Below are 14188 nucleotides of genomic sequence, written 5' to 3'. Positions count from 1 at the left end.
CTGCTACCTTCAACCCCTCCCATCTATCTCTGAAGACCATCCAGTCTCAGCCTTCTGCTACCTTCAACCCCTCCCATCTATCTCTGAAGACCATCCAGTCTCAGCCTTCGCTACCTTCAACCCCCCCATCTATCTCTGAAGACCATCCAGTCTCAGCCTTCTGCTACCTTCAACCCCTCCATCTATCTCTGAAGATACAGTCTCAGCCTTCTGCTACCTTCAACCCCTCCCATCTATCTCTGAAGACCATCCAGTCTCAGCCTTCTGCTACCTTCAACCCCTCCCATCTATCTCTGAAGACCATCCAGTCTCAGCCTTCTGCTACCTTCAACCCCTCCCATCTATCTCTGAAGGACCATCCAGTCTCAGCCTTCTGCTACCTTCAACCCCTCCCATCTATCTCTGAAGACCATCCAGTCTCAGCCTTCTGCTACCTTCAACCCCTCCCATCTATCTCTGAAGACCATCCAGTCCCATCCTTCAGCTCTCCTCAACCCCTCCCATCTATCTCTGAAGACCATCCAGTCTCAGCCTTCTGCTACCTTCAACCCCTCCCATCTATCTCTGAAGACCATCCAGTCTCAGCCTTCTGCTACCTTCAACCCCTCCCATCTATCTCTGAAGACCATCCAGTCTCAGCCTTCTGCTACCTTCAACCCCTCCCATCTATCTCTGAAGACCATCCAGTCTCAGCTTCTGCTACCTTCAACCCCTCCCATCTATCTCTGAAGACCATCCAGTCTCAGCCTTCTGCTACCTTCAACCCCCTCCCATCTATCTCTGAAGACCATCCAGTCTCAGCCTTCTGCTACCTTCAACCCCTCCCATCTATCTCTGAAGACCATCCAGTCTCAGCCTTCTGCTACCTTCAACCCCTCCCATCTATCTCTGAAGACCATACAGTCCCACCCTTCAGCTCTCCTCAACCCCTCCCATCTATCTCTGAAGACCATCCAGTCTCAGCCTTCAGCTCTCCTCAACCCCTCCCATCTATCTCTGAAGACCATCCAGTCTCAGCCTTCTGCTACCTTCAACCCCTCCCATCTATCTCTGAAGACCATCCAGTCTCAGCCTTCTGCTACCTTCAACCCCTCCCATCTATCTCTGAAGACCATCCAGTCTCAGCCTTCTGCTACCTTCAACCCCTCCCATCTATCTCTGAAGACCATCCAGTCTCAGCCTTCTGCTACCTTCAACCCCTTCCATCTATCTCTGAAGACCATCCAGTCCCAGCCTTCAGCTCTCCTCAACCCCTCCCATCTATCTCTGAAGACCATCCAGTCCCACCCTTCAGCTCTCCTCAACCCCTCCCATCTATCTCTGAAGACCATCCAGTCCCACCCTTCAGCTCTCCTCAACCCCTCCCATCTATCTCTGAAGACCATCCAGTCCCAGCCTTCAGCTCTCCTCAACCCCTCCCATCTATCTCTGAAGACCATCCAGTCCCATCCTTCAGCTCTCCTCAACCCCTCCCATCTATCTCTGAAGACCATCCAGTCCCACCCTTCAGCTCTCCTCAACCCCTCCCATCTATCTCTGAAGACCATCCAGTCCCAGCCTTCAGCTCTCCTCAACCCCTCCCATCTATCTCTGAAGACCATCCAGTCCCAGCCTTCAGCTCTCATCAACCCCTCCCATCTATCTCTGAAGACCATCCAGTCCCATCCTTCAGCTCTCCTCAACCCCTCCCATCTATCTCTGAAGACCATCCAGTCCCAGCCTTCAGCTCTCATCAACCCCTCCCATCTATCTCTGAAGACCATCCAGTCCCAGCCTTCAGCTCTCCTCAACCCCTCCCATCTATCTCTGAAGACCATCCAGTCCCATCCTTCAGCTCTCCTCAACCCCTCCCATCTATCTCTGAAGACCATCCAGTCCCAGCCTTCAGCTCTCCTCAACCCCTCCCATCTATCTCTGAAGACCATCCAGTCCCAGCCTTCAGCTCTCCTCAACCCCTCCCATCTATCTCTGAAGACCATCCAGTCCCACCCTTCAGCTCTCCTCAACCCCTCCCATCTATCTCTGAAGACCATCCAGTCCCATCCTTCAGCTCCACTCAACCCCTCCCATCTATCTCTGAAGACCATCCAGTCCCATCCTTCAGCTCCACTCAACCCCTCCCATCTATCTCTGAAGACCATCCAGTCCCACCCTTCAGCTCTCCTCAACCCCTCCCATCTATCTCTGAAGACCATCCAGTCCCACCCTTCAGCTCTCCTCAACCCCTCCCATCTATCTCTGAAGACCATCCAGTCCCATCCTTCAGCTCCCCTCAACCCCTCCCATCTATCTCTGAAGACCATCCAGTCCCACCCTTCAGCTCTCCTCAACCCCTCCCATCTATCTCTGAAGACCATCCAGTCCCACCCTTCAGCTCTCCTCAACCCCTCCCATCTATCTCTGAAGACCATCCAGTCCCACCCTTCAGCTCTCCTCAACCCCTCCCATCTATCTCTGAAGACCATCCAGTCCCATCCTTCAGCTCTCCTCAACCCCTCCCATCTATCTCTGAAGACCATCCAGTCCCACCCTTCAGCTCTCCTCAACCCCTCCCATCTATCTCTGAAGACCATCCAGTCCCACCCTTCAGCTCCACTCAACCCCTCCCATCTATCTCTGAAGACCATCCAGTCCCAGCCTTCAGCTCCCCTCAACCCCTCCCATCTATCTCTGAAGACCATCCAGTCCCAGCCTTCAGCTCTCCTCAACCCCTCCCATCTATCTCTGAAGACCATCCAGTCCCACCCTTCAGCTCTCCTCAACCCCTCCCATCTATCTCTGAAGACCATCCAGTCCCAGCCTTCAGCTCCACTCAACCCCTCCCATCTATCTCTGAAGACCATCCAGTCCCAGCCTTCAGCTCTCCTCAACCCCTCCCATCTATCTCTGAAGACCATCCAGTCCCAGCCTTCAGCTCTCCTCAACCCCTCCCATCTATCTCTGAAGACCATCCAGTCCCATCCTTCAGCTCTCCTCAACCCCTCCCATCTGTCTCTGAAGACCATCCAGTCCCACCCTTCAGCTCTCCTCAACCCCTCCCATCTATCTCTGAAGACCATCCAGTCCCAGCCTTCAGCTCTCCTCAACCCCTCCCATCTATCTCTGAAGACCATCCAGTCCCAGCCTTCAGCTCTCCTCAACCCCTCCCATCTATCTCTGAAGACCATCCAGTCCCAGCCTTCAGCTCTCCTCAACCCCTCCCATCTATCTCTGAAGACCATCCAGTCCCAGCCTTCAGCTCTCCTCAACCCCTCCCATCTATCTCTGAAGACCATCCAGTCCCAGCCTTCAGCTCTCCTCAACCCCTCCCATCTATCTCTGAAGACCATCCAGTCCCACCCTTCAGCTCTCCTCAACCCCTCCCATCTATCTCTGAAGACCATCCAGTCCCACCCTTCAGCTCTCCTCAACCCCTCCCATCTATCTCTGAAGACCATCCAGTCCCAGCCTTCAGCTCTCCTCAACCCCTCCCATCTATCTCTGAAGACCATCCAGTCCCAGCCTTCAGCTCTCCTCAACCCCTCCCATCTATCTCTGAAGACCATCCAGTCCCAGCCTTCAGCTCTCCTCAACCCCTCCCATCTATCTCTGAAGACCATCCAGTCCCACCCTTCAGCTCTCCTCAACCCCTCCCATCTATCTCTGAAGACCATCCAGTCCCACCCTTCAGCTCTCCTCAACCCCTCCCATCTATCTCTGAAGACCATCCAGTCCCACCCTTCAGCTCTCCTCAACCCCTCCCATCTATCTCTGAAGACCATCCAGTCCCACCCTTCAGCTCTCCTCAACCCCTCCCATCTATCTCTGAAGACCATCCAGTCCCACCCTTCAGCTCTCCTCAACCCCTCCCATCTATCTCTGAAGACCATCCAGTCCCACCCTTCAGCTCTCCTCAACCCCTCCCATCTATCTCTGAAGACCATCCAGTCCCAGCCTTCAGCTCCACTCAACCCCTCCCATCTATCTCTGAAGACCATCCAGTCCCATCCTTCAGCTCCCCTCAACCCCTCCCATCTATCTCTGAAGACCATCCAGTCCCAGCCTTCAGCTCTCCTCAACCCCTCCCATCTATCTCTGAAGACCATCCAGTCCCACCCTTCAGCTCTCCTCAACCCCTCCCATCTATCTCTGAAGACCATCCAGTCCCAGCCTTCAGCTCTCCTCAACCCCTCCCATCTATCTCTGAAGACCATCCAGTCCCAGCCTTCAGCTCCACTCAACCCCTCCCATCTATCTCTGAAGACCATCCAGTCCCAGCCTTCTGCTCTCCTCAACCCCTCCCATCTATCTCTGAAGACCATCCAGTCCCATCCTTCAGCTCTCCTCAACCCCTCCCATCTATCTCTGAAGACCATCCAGTCCCAGCCTTCAGCTCTCCTCAACCCCTCCCATCTATCTCTGAAGACCATCCAGTTTTCTGTTTGCCACATATTTTTCAACTGCGCTGTGACTTTTCACAAAGTTCTGAACCTTCCTATTCTCACAGTTTCTCGAGATTGTAAATTAAAGATTAACACCTTTGCTAAGAGTATTATTATATTATTGATCTATTGACTATGACTTATCAAATCACCCAGCAGTGCTATTTGCAGAGTTAGCTCCAAGAAATGTTGCATTTTTTCAGCCATTCCTGAACCTACGACCAAAAACTGCCACCATTCTATTGGTTGCAAGTATTTTGTATAATAATTTAAATTGAAAAACTCTCTGTTTTGAATCCGGCGTCGTGTTGTGTATAAACCAGTTCATAAACAATGTACCATGGAATTGGTACATTTCAAATCTCTTCCCAACTATTTTTGCAACCTGTATGGTGCAGCTGTACATTTTTCGTCCTTAAATGGAACTGGTATACTTTTTTATTTATCACTTTAGCCAATTTTGGTCTTTAATGCCGACAGACAAGTTCCTTACCTTCTTCCGCTTTCCACTTGCCTCCTCCATTTTTTCAGTAATGCTGCAGTCAGTTAGTTGTAATTTTGGATAGAGAAGACATTTCCATAGATTTTTGTTAACTGCATGTGCAACATAACTCCACCAGTCCGATTTATAATATAATTGACAAAGATTACATATAGACATCTATTTATTTTTTGTCTTTTTTTAATCAAATATTATATTTGAGTTTAACCATAATATTTGTTATATTAGTTCTGTCTTTTCTGTTGGATTAAACTGAAATTTCAACCAGCTATCTATTGCTTGTTTTAAAAATAGCAATATTTTGGAGATTATTTCAAATTCAAATAACCGAAAGTGAGAGTTTGTAATCCGAATTAAGGGAAAATTGCCATTTCTGAACACGGGGTGAGCCATTAGTATGAATGGCTCACCCCGTGTTCAATAGTATTTCAAATTTCTATTCATTATATAAATAGGCCCGTTTAATTTTGTCTGGCTTGCCGTTCTAAATCAAGTGGAATATACAGAGACAGCAGGGGTTCAAACTGGAGAACCCAGTTTCTACATTTGAATATAAAAATGTATTTTATCAAACAAAACTATGCTACATTTTGTCTCTGGGACCCTCAGGATGACAAAGTAGAGCAAGATTACTGAATGTAAGTACATTATTTACCTTCAGAGGTGAATGTATCAAACCAGTTGCTGTGATAAAAGTGTTTTGTTGTTGTGCACTCTCCTCAAACAATAGCATGGTATTTTTTCACTGTAATAGCTACTGTAAATTGGACACTGCGGTTAGATTAACAAGAATTTAAGCTTTCTGCCCATATAAGACATGTCTTTGTCCTGGAAAGTTGGCTGTTGTTTACCATGTCATTCTGGTCACATTAGCGCAAGTTAGCAACAACCTTCCCGGTTTAGGGACACCGATCCTATAGATAAGTAAACTTGGATTTGACTAAAGAATTAATCAGGGTGATATTTCCACAAATAGACAAGTGTTGTCCTTTCCATGGTAGCAAAATCTTATCTAATTTGGATAGCTTTCTATTAAAATTCATTGTATCTTTTGTGATATGAATACTGAGTTTGTCCACTTCACCTTCGGACCATTTTATTGGTAAACTACACGGTAATGTAAAAGTTGCATTTTTCAGTGATCCAATACGTAATATGGGGCACTTATCATAATTCAGTTTTAATCTAGAGAGGTTAGAAAAAGTATCTAGATCCTCTCTATGAGGCTGTGCAGGGAACCAAAAGATAATTTAAAAGAAAACATGAATCGTCAGTGTACAATGACACCTTTGTTTTTAAGACCTGCATTTGTAGTCCCTCAATGTTATTTTTGAATCGAATTTTAATAGTTGACATTTCAATGGCCATAATAAAATAGATATGGCGATAGTGGAAAGCCTTGTTTTACTCCTATTGACAATTTAATACTTTCCGAGAAGTAGCCATTATTGACTATTTTACATCTTGGGTTACTATACATAGCTTTAACCCATTGTATAAGAGTTTCTCTTCTCCAGTTGTACTTTATCAAAGGCCTTTTTAAAGTCAGCTATGAATACCAGACCAGGTTTCCCAGATATTTCATAGTGTTCTATTGTTTCCAGTACTTGTCTTATATTATCTCCAATCTATCGTCCATGTAAGAAACCTGTCTGATTTGAATGAATAATATCCGACAATACATTTTTAATTCTATGCCATATGCATTTTTCTAGGATTTTGGCATCACAACACTGAGGTGTAAGCGGTCACCAGTTTTTTAGGTGGACTGGATCTTAATATTTACCACCTGGGTCCTGTTTCAGTAATAGTGAAATCAGTATTTGATAGTCTACCATTTTTAAGAGTGGTTAAAACATGTTAATAACGTACCTTTGAGTACATTGAAAAATATTTGATATACCTCAACTGGTATGACGTCCAGCCCTGGAGTTTTCCCAGACTTGAAGGCTTTAATTGAATCTAGAAGTTCCTCCTCTGTAATTAGGTCTTCACATGAGTCTTCCTGTATAGCTGTTAATTTTACATTATTCATAGAAAACAAATCATTTCAATTAACTTCAGTTAGTGGAAATGGAGGAGAATGAAATTAAAATACGTTGCTTCTTCTTTCAAAATATAGTTTGGTAAATCATGGAAAACACATTGCTATACATTATTTTTGTTAGAATTTCTATGTTGAAGATAAAAATAATAATTTGGTGCATTTATACCCATATCCCATCCAGTTTGCTTTATTTTTACAATATATTACACTTGATCTTTCTTAAATAAGTCCCTCCATTTCTTTTAGTTTTCCTCTAACTTATTCTGTGCCTCTATGTTAGAGTTTTATTACTATCTATCTGTACTGTTAGTTCCTCTATGTTAGAGTTTTATTACTATCTATCTGTACTGTTAGTTCCTCTATGTTAGAGTTTAATTACTATCTATCTGTACTGTTAGTTCCTCTATATTAGAGTTTTTATTACTATCTATCTGTACTGTTAGTTCCTCTATGTTAGAGTTTTTATTACTATCTATCTGTACTGTTAGTTCCTCTATGTTAGAGTTTTTATTACTATCTATCTGTACTGTTAGTTCCTCTATGTTAGAGTTTAATTACTATCTATCTGTACTGTTAGTTCCTCTATGTTAGAGTTTTATTACTATCTATCTGTACTGTTAGTTCCTCTATGTTAGAGTTTTATTACTATCTATCTGTACTGTTAGTTCCTCTATGTTAGAGTTTTTATTGCTATCTATCTGTACTGTTAGTTCCTCTATGTTAGAGTTTTTATTACTATCTATCTGTACTGTTAGTTCCTCTATGTTAGAGTTTTATTACTATCTATCTGTACTGTTAGTTCCTCTATGTTAGAGTTTTTATTGCTATCTATCTGTACTGTTAGTTCCTCTATGTTAGAGTTTTTATTACTATCTATCTGTACTGTTAGTTCCTCTATGTTAGAGTTTTTATTACTATCTATCTGTACTGTTAGTTCCTCTATTTCCTTTTTTAAGATGAACTCTTTTGCCCTAAATAGTTTTGGTTTTAAAGATGAGTATTGAATTGATGATATAGATTTGATGCTATATAGATTTGGTGATATATAGATTTGGTGATATATAGATTTGAAAATATAGATTTGATGGTATAGATTTGGTGAAATAGATTTGATGCTATATAGATTTGATGGTATATAGATTTGATGATATAGATTTGGTGATATAGATTTGATTCTATATAGATTTGATGGTATTGTAACGGCGTTCCTCCTCCTCTTCATCCGAAAAGGAGGAGTAGTGATTCGACCAAAATGCAGCGTGGTTATGTGACATAATGATTTATTAAACAAGACGAAGACGAAACGAAATACACTTGATAAACTACAAAACAAATAAACGATGTAGACAGACCTGGACACGAACTTACATATAACGTGAAGAACGCATGAACAGGAAACAGACTACATACAAAACGAACGAACGATACCGAAACAGTCCCGTGTGGCGTAACATACAGACACTGACACAGGAGACAACCACCCACAACAATCAATGTGAAAACACCTACCTTACTATGGCTCTCAATCAGAGGAAATGAAAACCACCTGCCTCTAATTGAGAGCCATATCAGGTCACCCATTTACCAACATAGAAACACAAAACATAGACTGCCCACCCAAACTCACGTCCTGACCAACTAACACATACAAAACTAACAGAAAACAGGTCAGGAACGTGACATAACCCCCCCCCCTTAAGGTGCGAACTCCGGGCGCACCAGCACAAAGTCTAGGGGAGGGTCTGGGTGGGCATCTGACCACGGTGGTGGCTCAGGCTCTGGGCGAGGTCCCCACCCCACCATAGTCAATCCCAGCTTACGTCTCCCCCTCCGACTGACCACCCTCCTATTACACCCACTTAATTTACAGGGTAACATCAAAATAAGGGGCAGCACCGGGACAAGGGGCAGCACCGGGATAAGGTAGCTCAGGACAGAGAGGTAGGTCAGGATAGAGAGGTAGCTCAGGATAGAGGGGCAACTCCGGGCTGAAGGGCAGCTCCGGACAGAGAGACAGCTCTGGACTGAGGGGCAGTTCAGGATTAATGGCAGCTCTGGGCTGAGGGGCAGCTCATGGCTGGCTGACGGCTCTGGACGCTCATGGCTGGCTGACGGCTCTGGACGCTCATGGCTCGCTGACGGCTCTGGACGCTCATGGCTCGCTGACGGCTCTGGACGCTCATGGCTCGCTGGCGGCTCTGGACGCTCATGGCTCGCTGGCGGCTCTGGCAGATCCTGTCTGGTTGGCGGCTCTGGCAGATCCTGTCTGGTTGGCGGCTCTGGCAGATCCTGTCTGGTTGGCGGCTCTGGCAGATTCTGTCTGGTTGGCGGCTCTGGCAGATCCTGTCTGGTTGGCGGCTCTGGCAGATCCTGACTGACGAATGGCTCTAGCGGCTCCTGACTGACTAACGGCTCTGACGGCTCGGGACAGACGGGCGGCTCTAATGGCTCGGGACAGACGGATGGCTCAGACGGCGCTGGGCAGACGGATGGCTCAGATGGCGCTGGGGAGACGGATGGCTCAGATGGCGCTGGGGAGACGGATGGCTCAGATGGCGCTGGGGAGACGGATGGCTCAGATGGCGCTGGGGAGACGGATGGCTCAGGCCGGATGAGACGCACTGTAGGCCTGGTGCGTGGTGCCGGAACTGGAGGCACCGGGCTAAGGACACGCACCTTCAGGCTAGTGCGGGGAGCAGGGACAGGGCACACTGACCTCTCGAAGCGCACTATAGGCCTGGTGCGTGGTACCGGCACTGGTGGTACCGGGCTAAGGGCACGCACCTCAGGGCGAGTGCGGGGAGAAGGAACAGTGTGTACAGGGCTCTGGAGACGCACAGGTGGCTTAGTGCGTGGTGCCGGAACTGGAGGCACTGGGCTGGAGACACGCACCATAGGGAGAGTGCGTGGAGGAGGAACAGGGCTCTGGAAACGCACTGGAAGCCTGGTGCGTGGAGTAGGCACTGATGGTACTGGGCTGGGGCGGGGAGGTGGCGCCGGAAATACCGGACCGTGCAGGCGTACTGGCTCCCTTGAGCACTGAGCCTGCCCAACCTTACCTGGTTGAATGCTCCCCGTCGCCCGACCAGTGCGGGGAGGTGGAATAACCCGCACCGGGCTATGTAGGCGAACCGGGGACACCATGCGTAAGGCTGGTGCCATGTAAGCCGGCCCGAGGAGACGTACTGGTGGCCAGATATGTAGGGCCGGCTTCATGACATCCGGCTCAACGCTCAATCTAGCCCTACCAGTGCGGGGAGGTGGAATAACCCGCACCGGGCTATGCACACGTACAGGAGACACCGTGCGCTCTACTGCGTAACACGGTGTCTGCCCGTACTCCCGCTCTCCACGGTTAACCTGGGAAGTGGGCGCAGGTCTCCTACCTGCCCTTGGCCCACTACCTCTTAGCCCCCCCCCCAAGAAATTTTTGGGTAGTACTCACGGGCTTTTCGGGCTTCCGTGCTAGACGCGTCCCCTCATAACGCCGGTTCCTCTCCGGTTTCCTCCGCTCTCCGAGCTGCCTCCAGCTGTTCCCATGGGAGGCGATCCTTTCCAGCCAGGATCTCCTCCCATGTGTAGCAACCCTTACCGTCCAAAACATCCTCCCATGTCCATTCCTCCTTCTTGCGCTGTCCCTTCCTCCCGTTACACCGCTGCTTGATCTTTTGTTGGTGGGTGGTTCTGTAACGGCGTTCCTCCTCCTCTTCATCCGAAAAGGAGGAGTAGTGATTCGACCAAAATGCAGCGTGGTTATGTGACATAATGATTTATTAAACAAGACGAAGACGAAACGAAATACACTTGATAAACTACAAAACAAATAAACGATGTAGACAGACCTGGACACGAACTTACATATAACGTGAAGAACGCATGAACAGGAAACAGACTACATACAAAACGAACGAACGATACCGAAACAGTCCCGTGTGGCGTAACATACAGACACTGACACAGGAGACAACCACCCACAACAATCAATGTGAAAACACCTACCTTAATATGGCTCTCAATCAGAGGAAATGAAAACCACCTGCCTCTAATTGAGAGCCATATCAGGTCACCCATTTACCAACATAGAAACACAAAACATAGACTGCCCACCCAAACTCACATCCTGACCAACTAACACATACAAAACTAACAGAAAACAGGTCAGGAACGTGACAGGTATATAGATTTGATGATATATAGATTTGATGGTATAGATTTGATGCTATATAGATTTGATGGTATATAGATTTGATGATATATAGATTTGATTATATAGATTTGATGGTATAGATTTGGTGATATATAGATTTGATGCTATATAGATTTGATGGTATATAGATTTGATGATATATAGATTTGATTATATAGATTTGATGGTATAGATTTGGTGATATATAGATTTGATTATATAGATTTGATGGTATAGATTTGGTGATATATAGATTTGATGGTATAGATTTGGTGATATATAGATTTGATGGTATATAGATTTGATGCTAGATAATGATGACAGTTGATCGTTGCTGATGGCTCTGTGTTTGAAACTGAAACTAGCCCTCAGGAGAAACTACCATCTGTCCAAGATAGAGAGATAGAAAAGATGGGTAGAGGTATAGAAGAGATGGATGGATAGAGATATGGGTAGAGGTATAGAAGAGATGGATGGATAGAGATATGGGTAGAGGTATAGAGAGATGGATGGATAGAGATATGGATGGAGGTATAGAAGAGATGGATGGATAGAGAGATGGGTGGAGGTATAGAAGAGATGGATGGATAGAGAGATGGGTGGAGGTATAGAAGAGATGGATGGATAGAGATATTGATAGAGGTATAGAAGAGATGGATGATAGAGAGATGGGTGGAGGTATAGAAAAGATGGATGATAGAGAGATGGATAGAGGTATAGAAGAGATGGATGGATAGAGAGATGGGTGGAGGTATAGAAAAGATGGATGGATAGAGAGATGGGTGGAGGTATAGAAGAGATGGATGGATAGAGAGATGGGTGGAGGTATAGATAATCTTGAGTTTGTTCTAGCTATTCGTGTGAGCCCTCAGCCAAACCCAGTGATGAAGAAAGATGTCTCGCAAGTGTATGTGTGTGTGTGTGTGTGTGTGTGTGTGTGTGTGTGTGTGTGTGTGTGTGTGTGTGTGTGTGTGTGTGTGTGTGTGTGTGTGTGTGTGTGTGTGTGTGTGTGTGTGTGTGTGTGTGTGTGTGTGTGTGTGTTCAGCATGGTCCAACTGCATTCCTTAGTTTGATGGATCTGGGAGAGAGAGAGGGAGGGAGAGAGAGGGAGAGAGAGGGAGGGAGAGAGAGGGAGAGAGAGAGGGGGAGGGAGAGAGAGGGAGGGAGAGAGAAAGAGAGAGACCCATAACAGCTGGTAGTGTGTGGTTTAATATTTGAATGAAAACAGGAAGTGTGGATTGAGACAGACTTGGAACCAATCAGAGCAACAAAATAAACATCTGCACAAGACCCCTGAATGTTTGTTGGTCTGTCTATAGAGCATCTGCGTGTGTTTGACCAGACTATCACATACTCCTAACTATGAGTTTACCCAGAGTGACACTCCAAATTCAGCATGAACCCATTCAGTTAGGACGTTAGAAAAGTCCAGAAGTAAGAGTTGACTGAAAGCCCTGTCACAGTGTCGTTGGACAAACAAACAGTCACTCTATTGATGTAGACATAGTTATTATCCAAATGTCTGGGGAGAAAATAGCTTTTCTGACCGGACAGAAAGGTTTGGGATTGTATATGTTGTAGATAGGATTGTTTCTTTAATAGGGTTGAGTCTGGGTTGCTCTTTATTTCTGTCTCTCTGTGTATATCTATCTCTGTCTCTCTCTGTGTATCTCTATCTCTGTCTCTCTCTGTGTATCTCTCTATATATCTGTCTCTCTGTATCTCTCCCTATCTCTGTCTCTCTCTGTGTATCTCTCTATATATCTGTCTCTCTGTATCTCTCCCTATCTCTGTCTCTCTCTGTGTATCTCTCTTTATATCTGTCTCTCTGTGTATATCTATCTCTGTCTCTCTCTGTGTATCTCTCTTTATTTCTGTCTCTCTGTGTATATCTATCTCTGTCTCTCTCTGTGTATCTCTCTATATTTCTGTCTCTCTGTATCTCTCTATATATCTGTCTCTCTGTGTATCTCTCTATATATATGTCTCTCTGTGTATATCTATCTCTGTCTCTCTCTGTGTATCTCTCTTTATATCTGTCTCTCTGTGTATATCTATCTCTGTCTCTCTCTGTGTATCTCTCTATATATCTGTCTCTCTGTGTATATCTATCTCTGTCTCTCTCTGTGTATCTCTCTATATATCTGTCTCTCTGTGTATATCTATCTCTGTCTCTCTCTGTGTATCTCTCTATATATCTGTCTCTCTCTGTATATCTATCTCTGTCTCTCTCTGTGTATCTCTCTTTATTTTTGTCTCTCTGTGTATATCTATCTCTGTCTCTCTCTGTGTATCTCTCTATATATCTCTCTATATATCTGTCTCTCTGTGTATCTCTATCAATTAAATTAAATTCAAAGGGCTTTATCTCAGTCTCTCTCTGTATCTCTGTATCTCTCTTTATATCTGTCTTTCTGTGTATCTCTCTGTGTATCGCTCTGTCTCTCTATATCTCTCTGTATCTCTATCTCTATGTGTATCTTTCTGTCTCTCTTTATATCTGTCTCTCTGTGTATCTATCTGTCTCTGTATCTCTCTGTATCTCTATCTCTCTGTGTATTTCTCTGTGTATCTATCTGTGTATCTCTTTGTAATGCTTTGAGGCACTCTCTTTCCCTTTGTAACTCAGAATGTCACAATTAATGTTTCATGAGCTGTGTGCCCCTGGAGAGGAATACAGTACTTCTCTCTCTCTTCTTTTCTCAGTTTTCATCGCTCACTCTCATTCTCTCTCGTCCTCTCTCACTCACTCTATCACAATCCTGTCATGTTCTCATTCCCTTTCCCTCTCTCTGTTCTCTCTGACTGAAGCACCCTGCTCCCCTTTGTGGTGACAGTGTATTCTATTCACCAGCACTGGTTTCAGTGAGGTAATGTTCTCTCTCTCTCCCGTTCCGTATGTTCCAGGCAGTTATTGGCCCCCGGATATCAGGAGATATGGTACAGTCCCAGTGGTTCCCGCCAGACCTCCAATCCACCCAGCACTGTGAGTTCAATGGGGTGTTCTAAAGCATCTCACAATAGGGGGGTAA

At 45.7% G+C, this 14188-nt stretch overlaps 1 protein-coding gene across 1 annotated transcript in view; it reads left to right on the top strand.

The window, feature by feature from the left end:
- Positions 1 to 1002: 1002 nt before the first annotated feature.
- Positions 1003 to 14188, top strand: part of LOC120040352 (disintegrin and metalloproteinase domain-containing protein 19-like) — a gene marked incomplete at both ends in the record, with an annotated part of 28912 nt that continues 15726 nt past the window's right edge. Inside the window, 2 exons of the mRNA XM_038985540.1 lie at positions 1003 to 1172; positions 14064 to 14142. Of these exons, the coding sequence (XP_038841468.1) occupies positions 1003 to 1172; positions 14064 to 14142 (249 nt within the window). The remainder of the gene's footprint in view (positions 1173 to 14063; positions 14143 to 14188) is intronic.

This window comes from Salvelinus namaycush, unplaced genomic scaffold (assembly GCF_016432855.1).
Source record: "Salvelinus namaycush isolate Seneca unplaced genomic scaffold, SaNama_1.0 Scaffold344, whole genome shotgun sequence".
Taxonomy (NCBI): Eukaryota; Metazoa; Chordata; class Actinopteri; order Salmoniformes; family Salmonidae; genus Salvelinus; species Salvelinus namaycush.
This window is presented reverse-complemented; position numbering and strand designations above follow the sequence as displayed.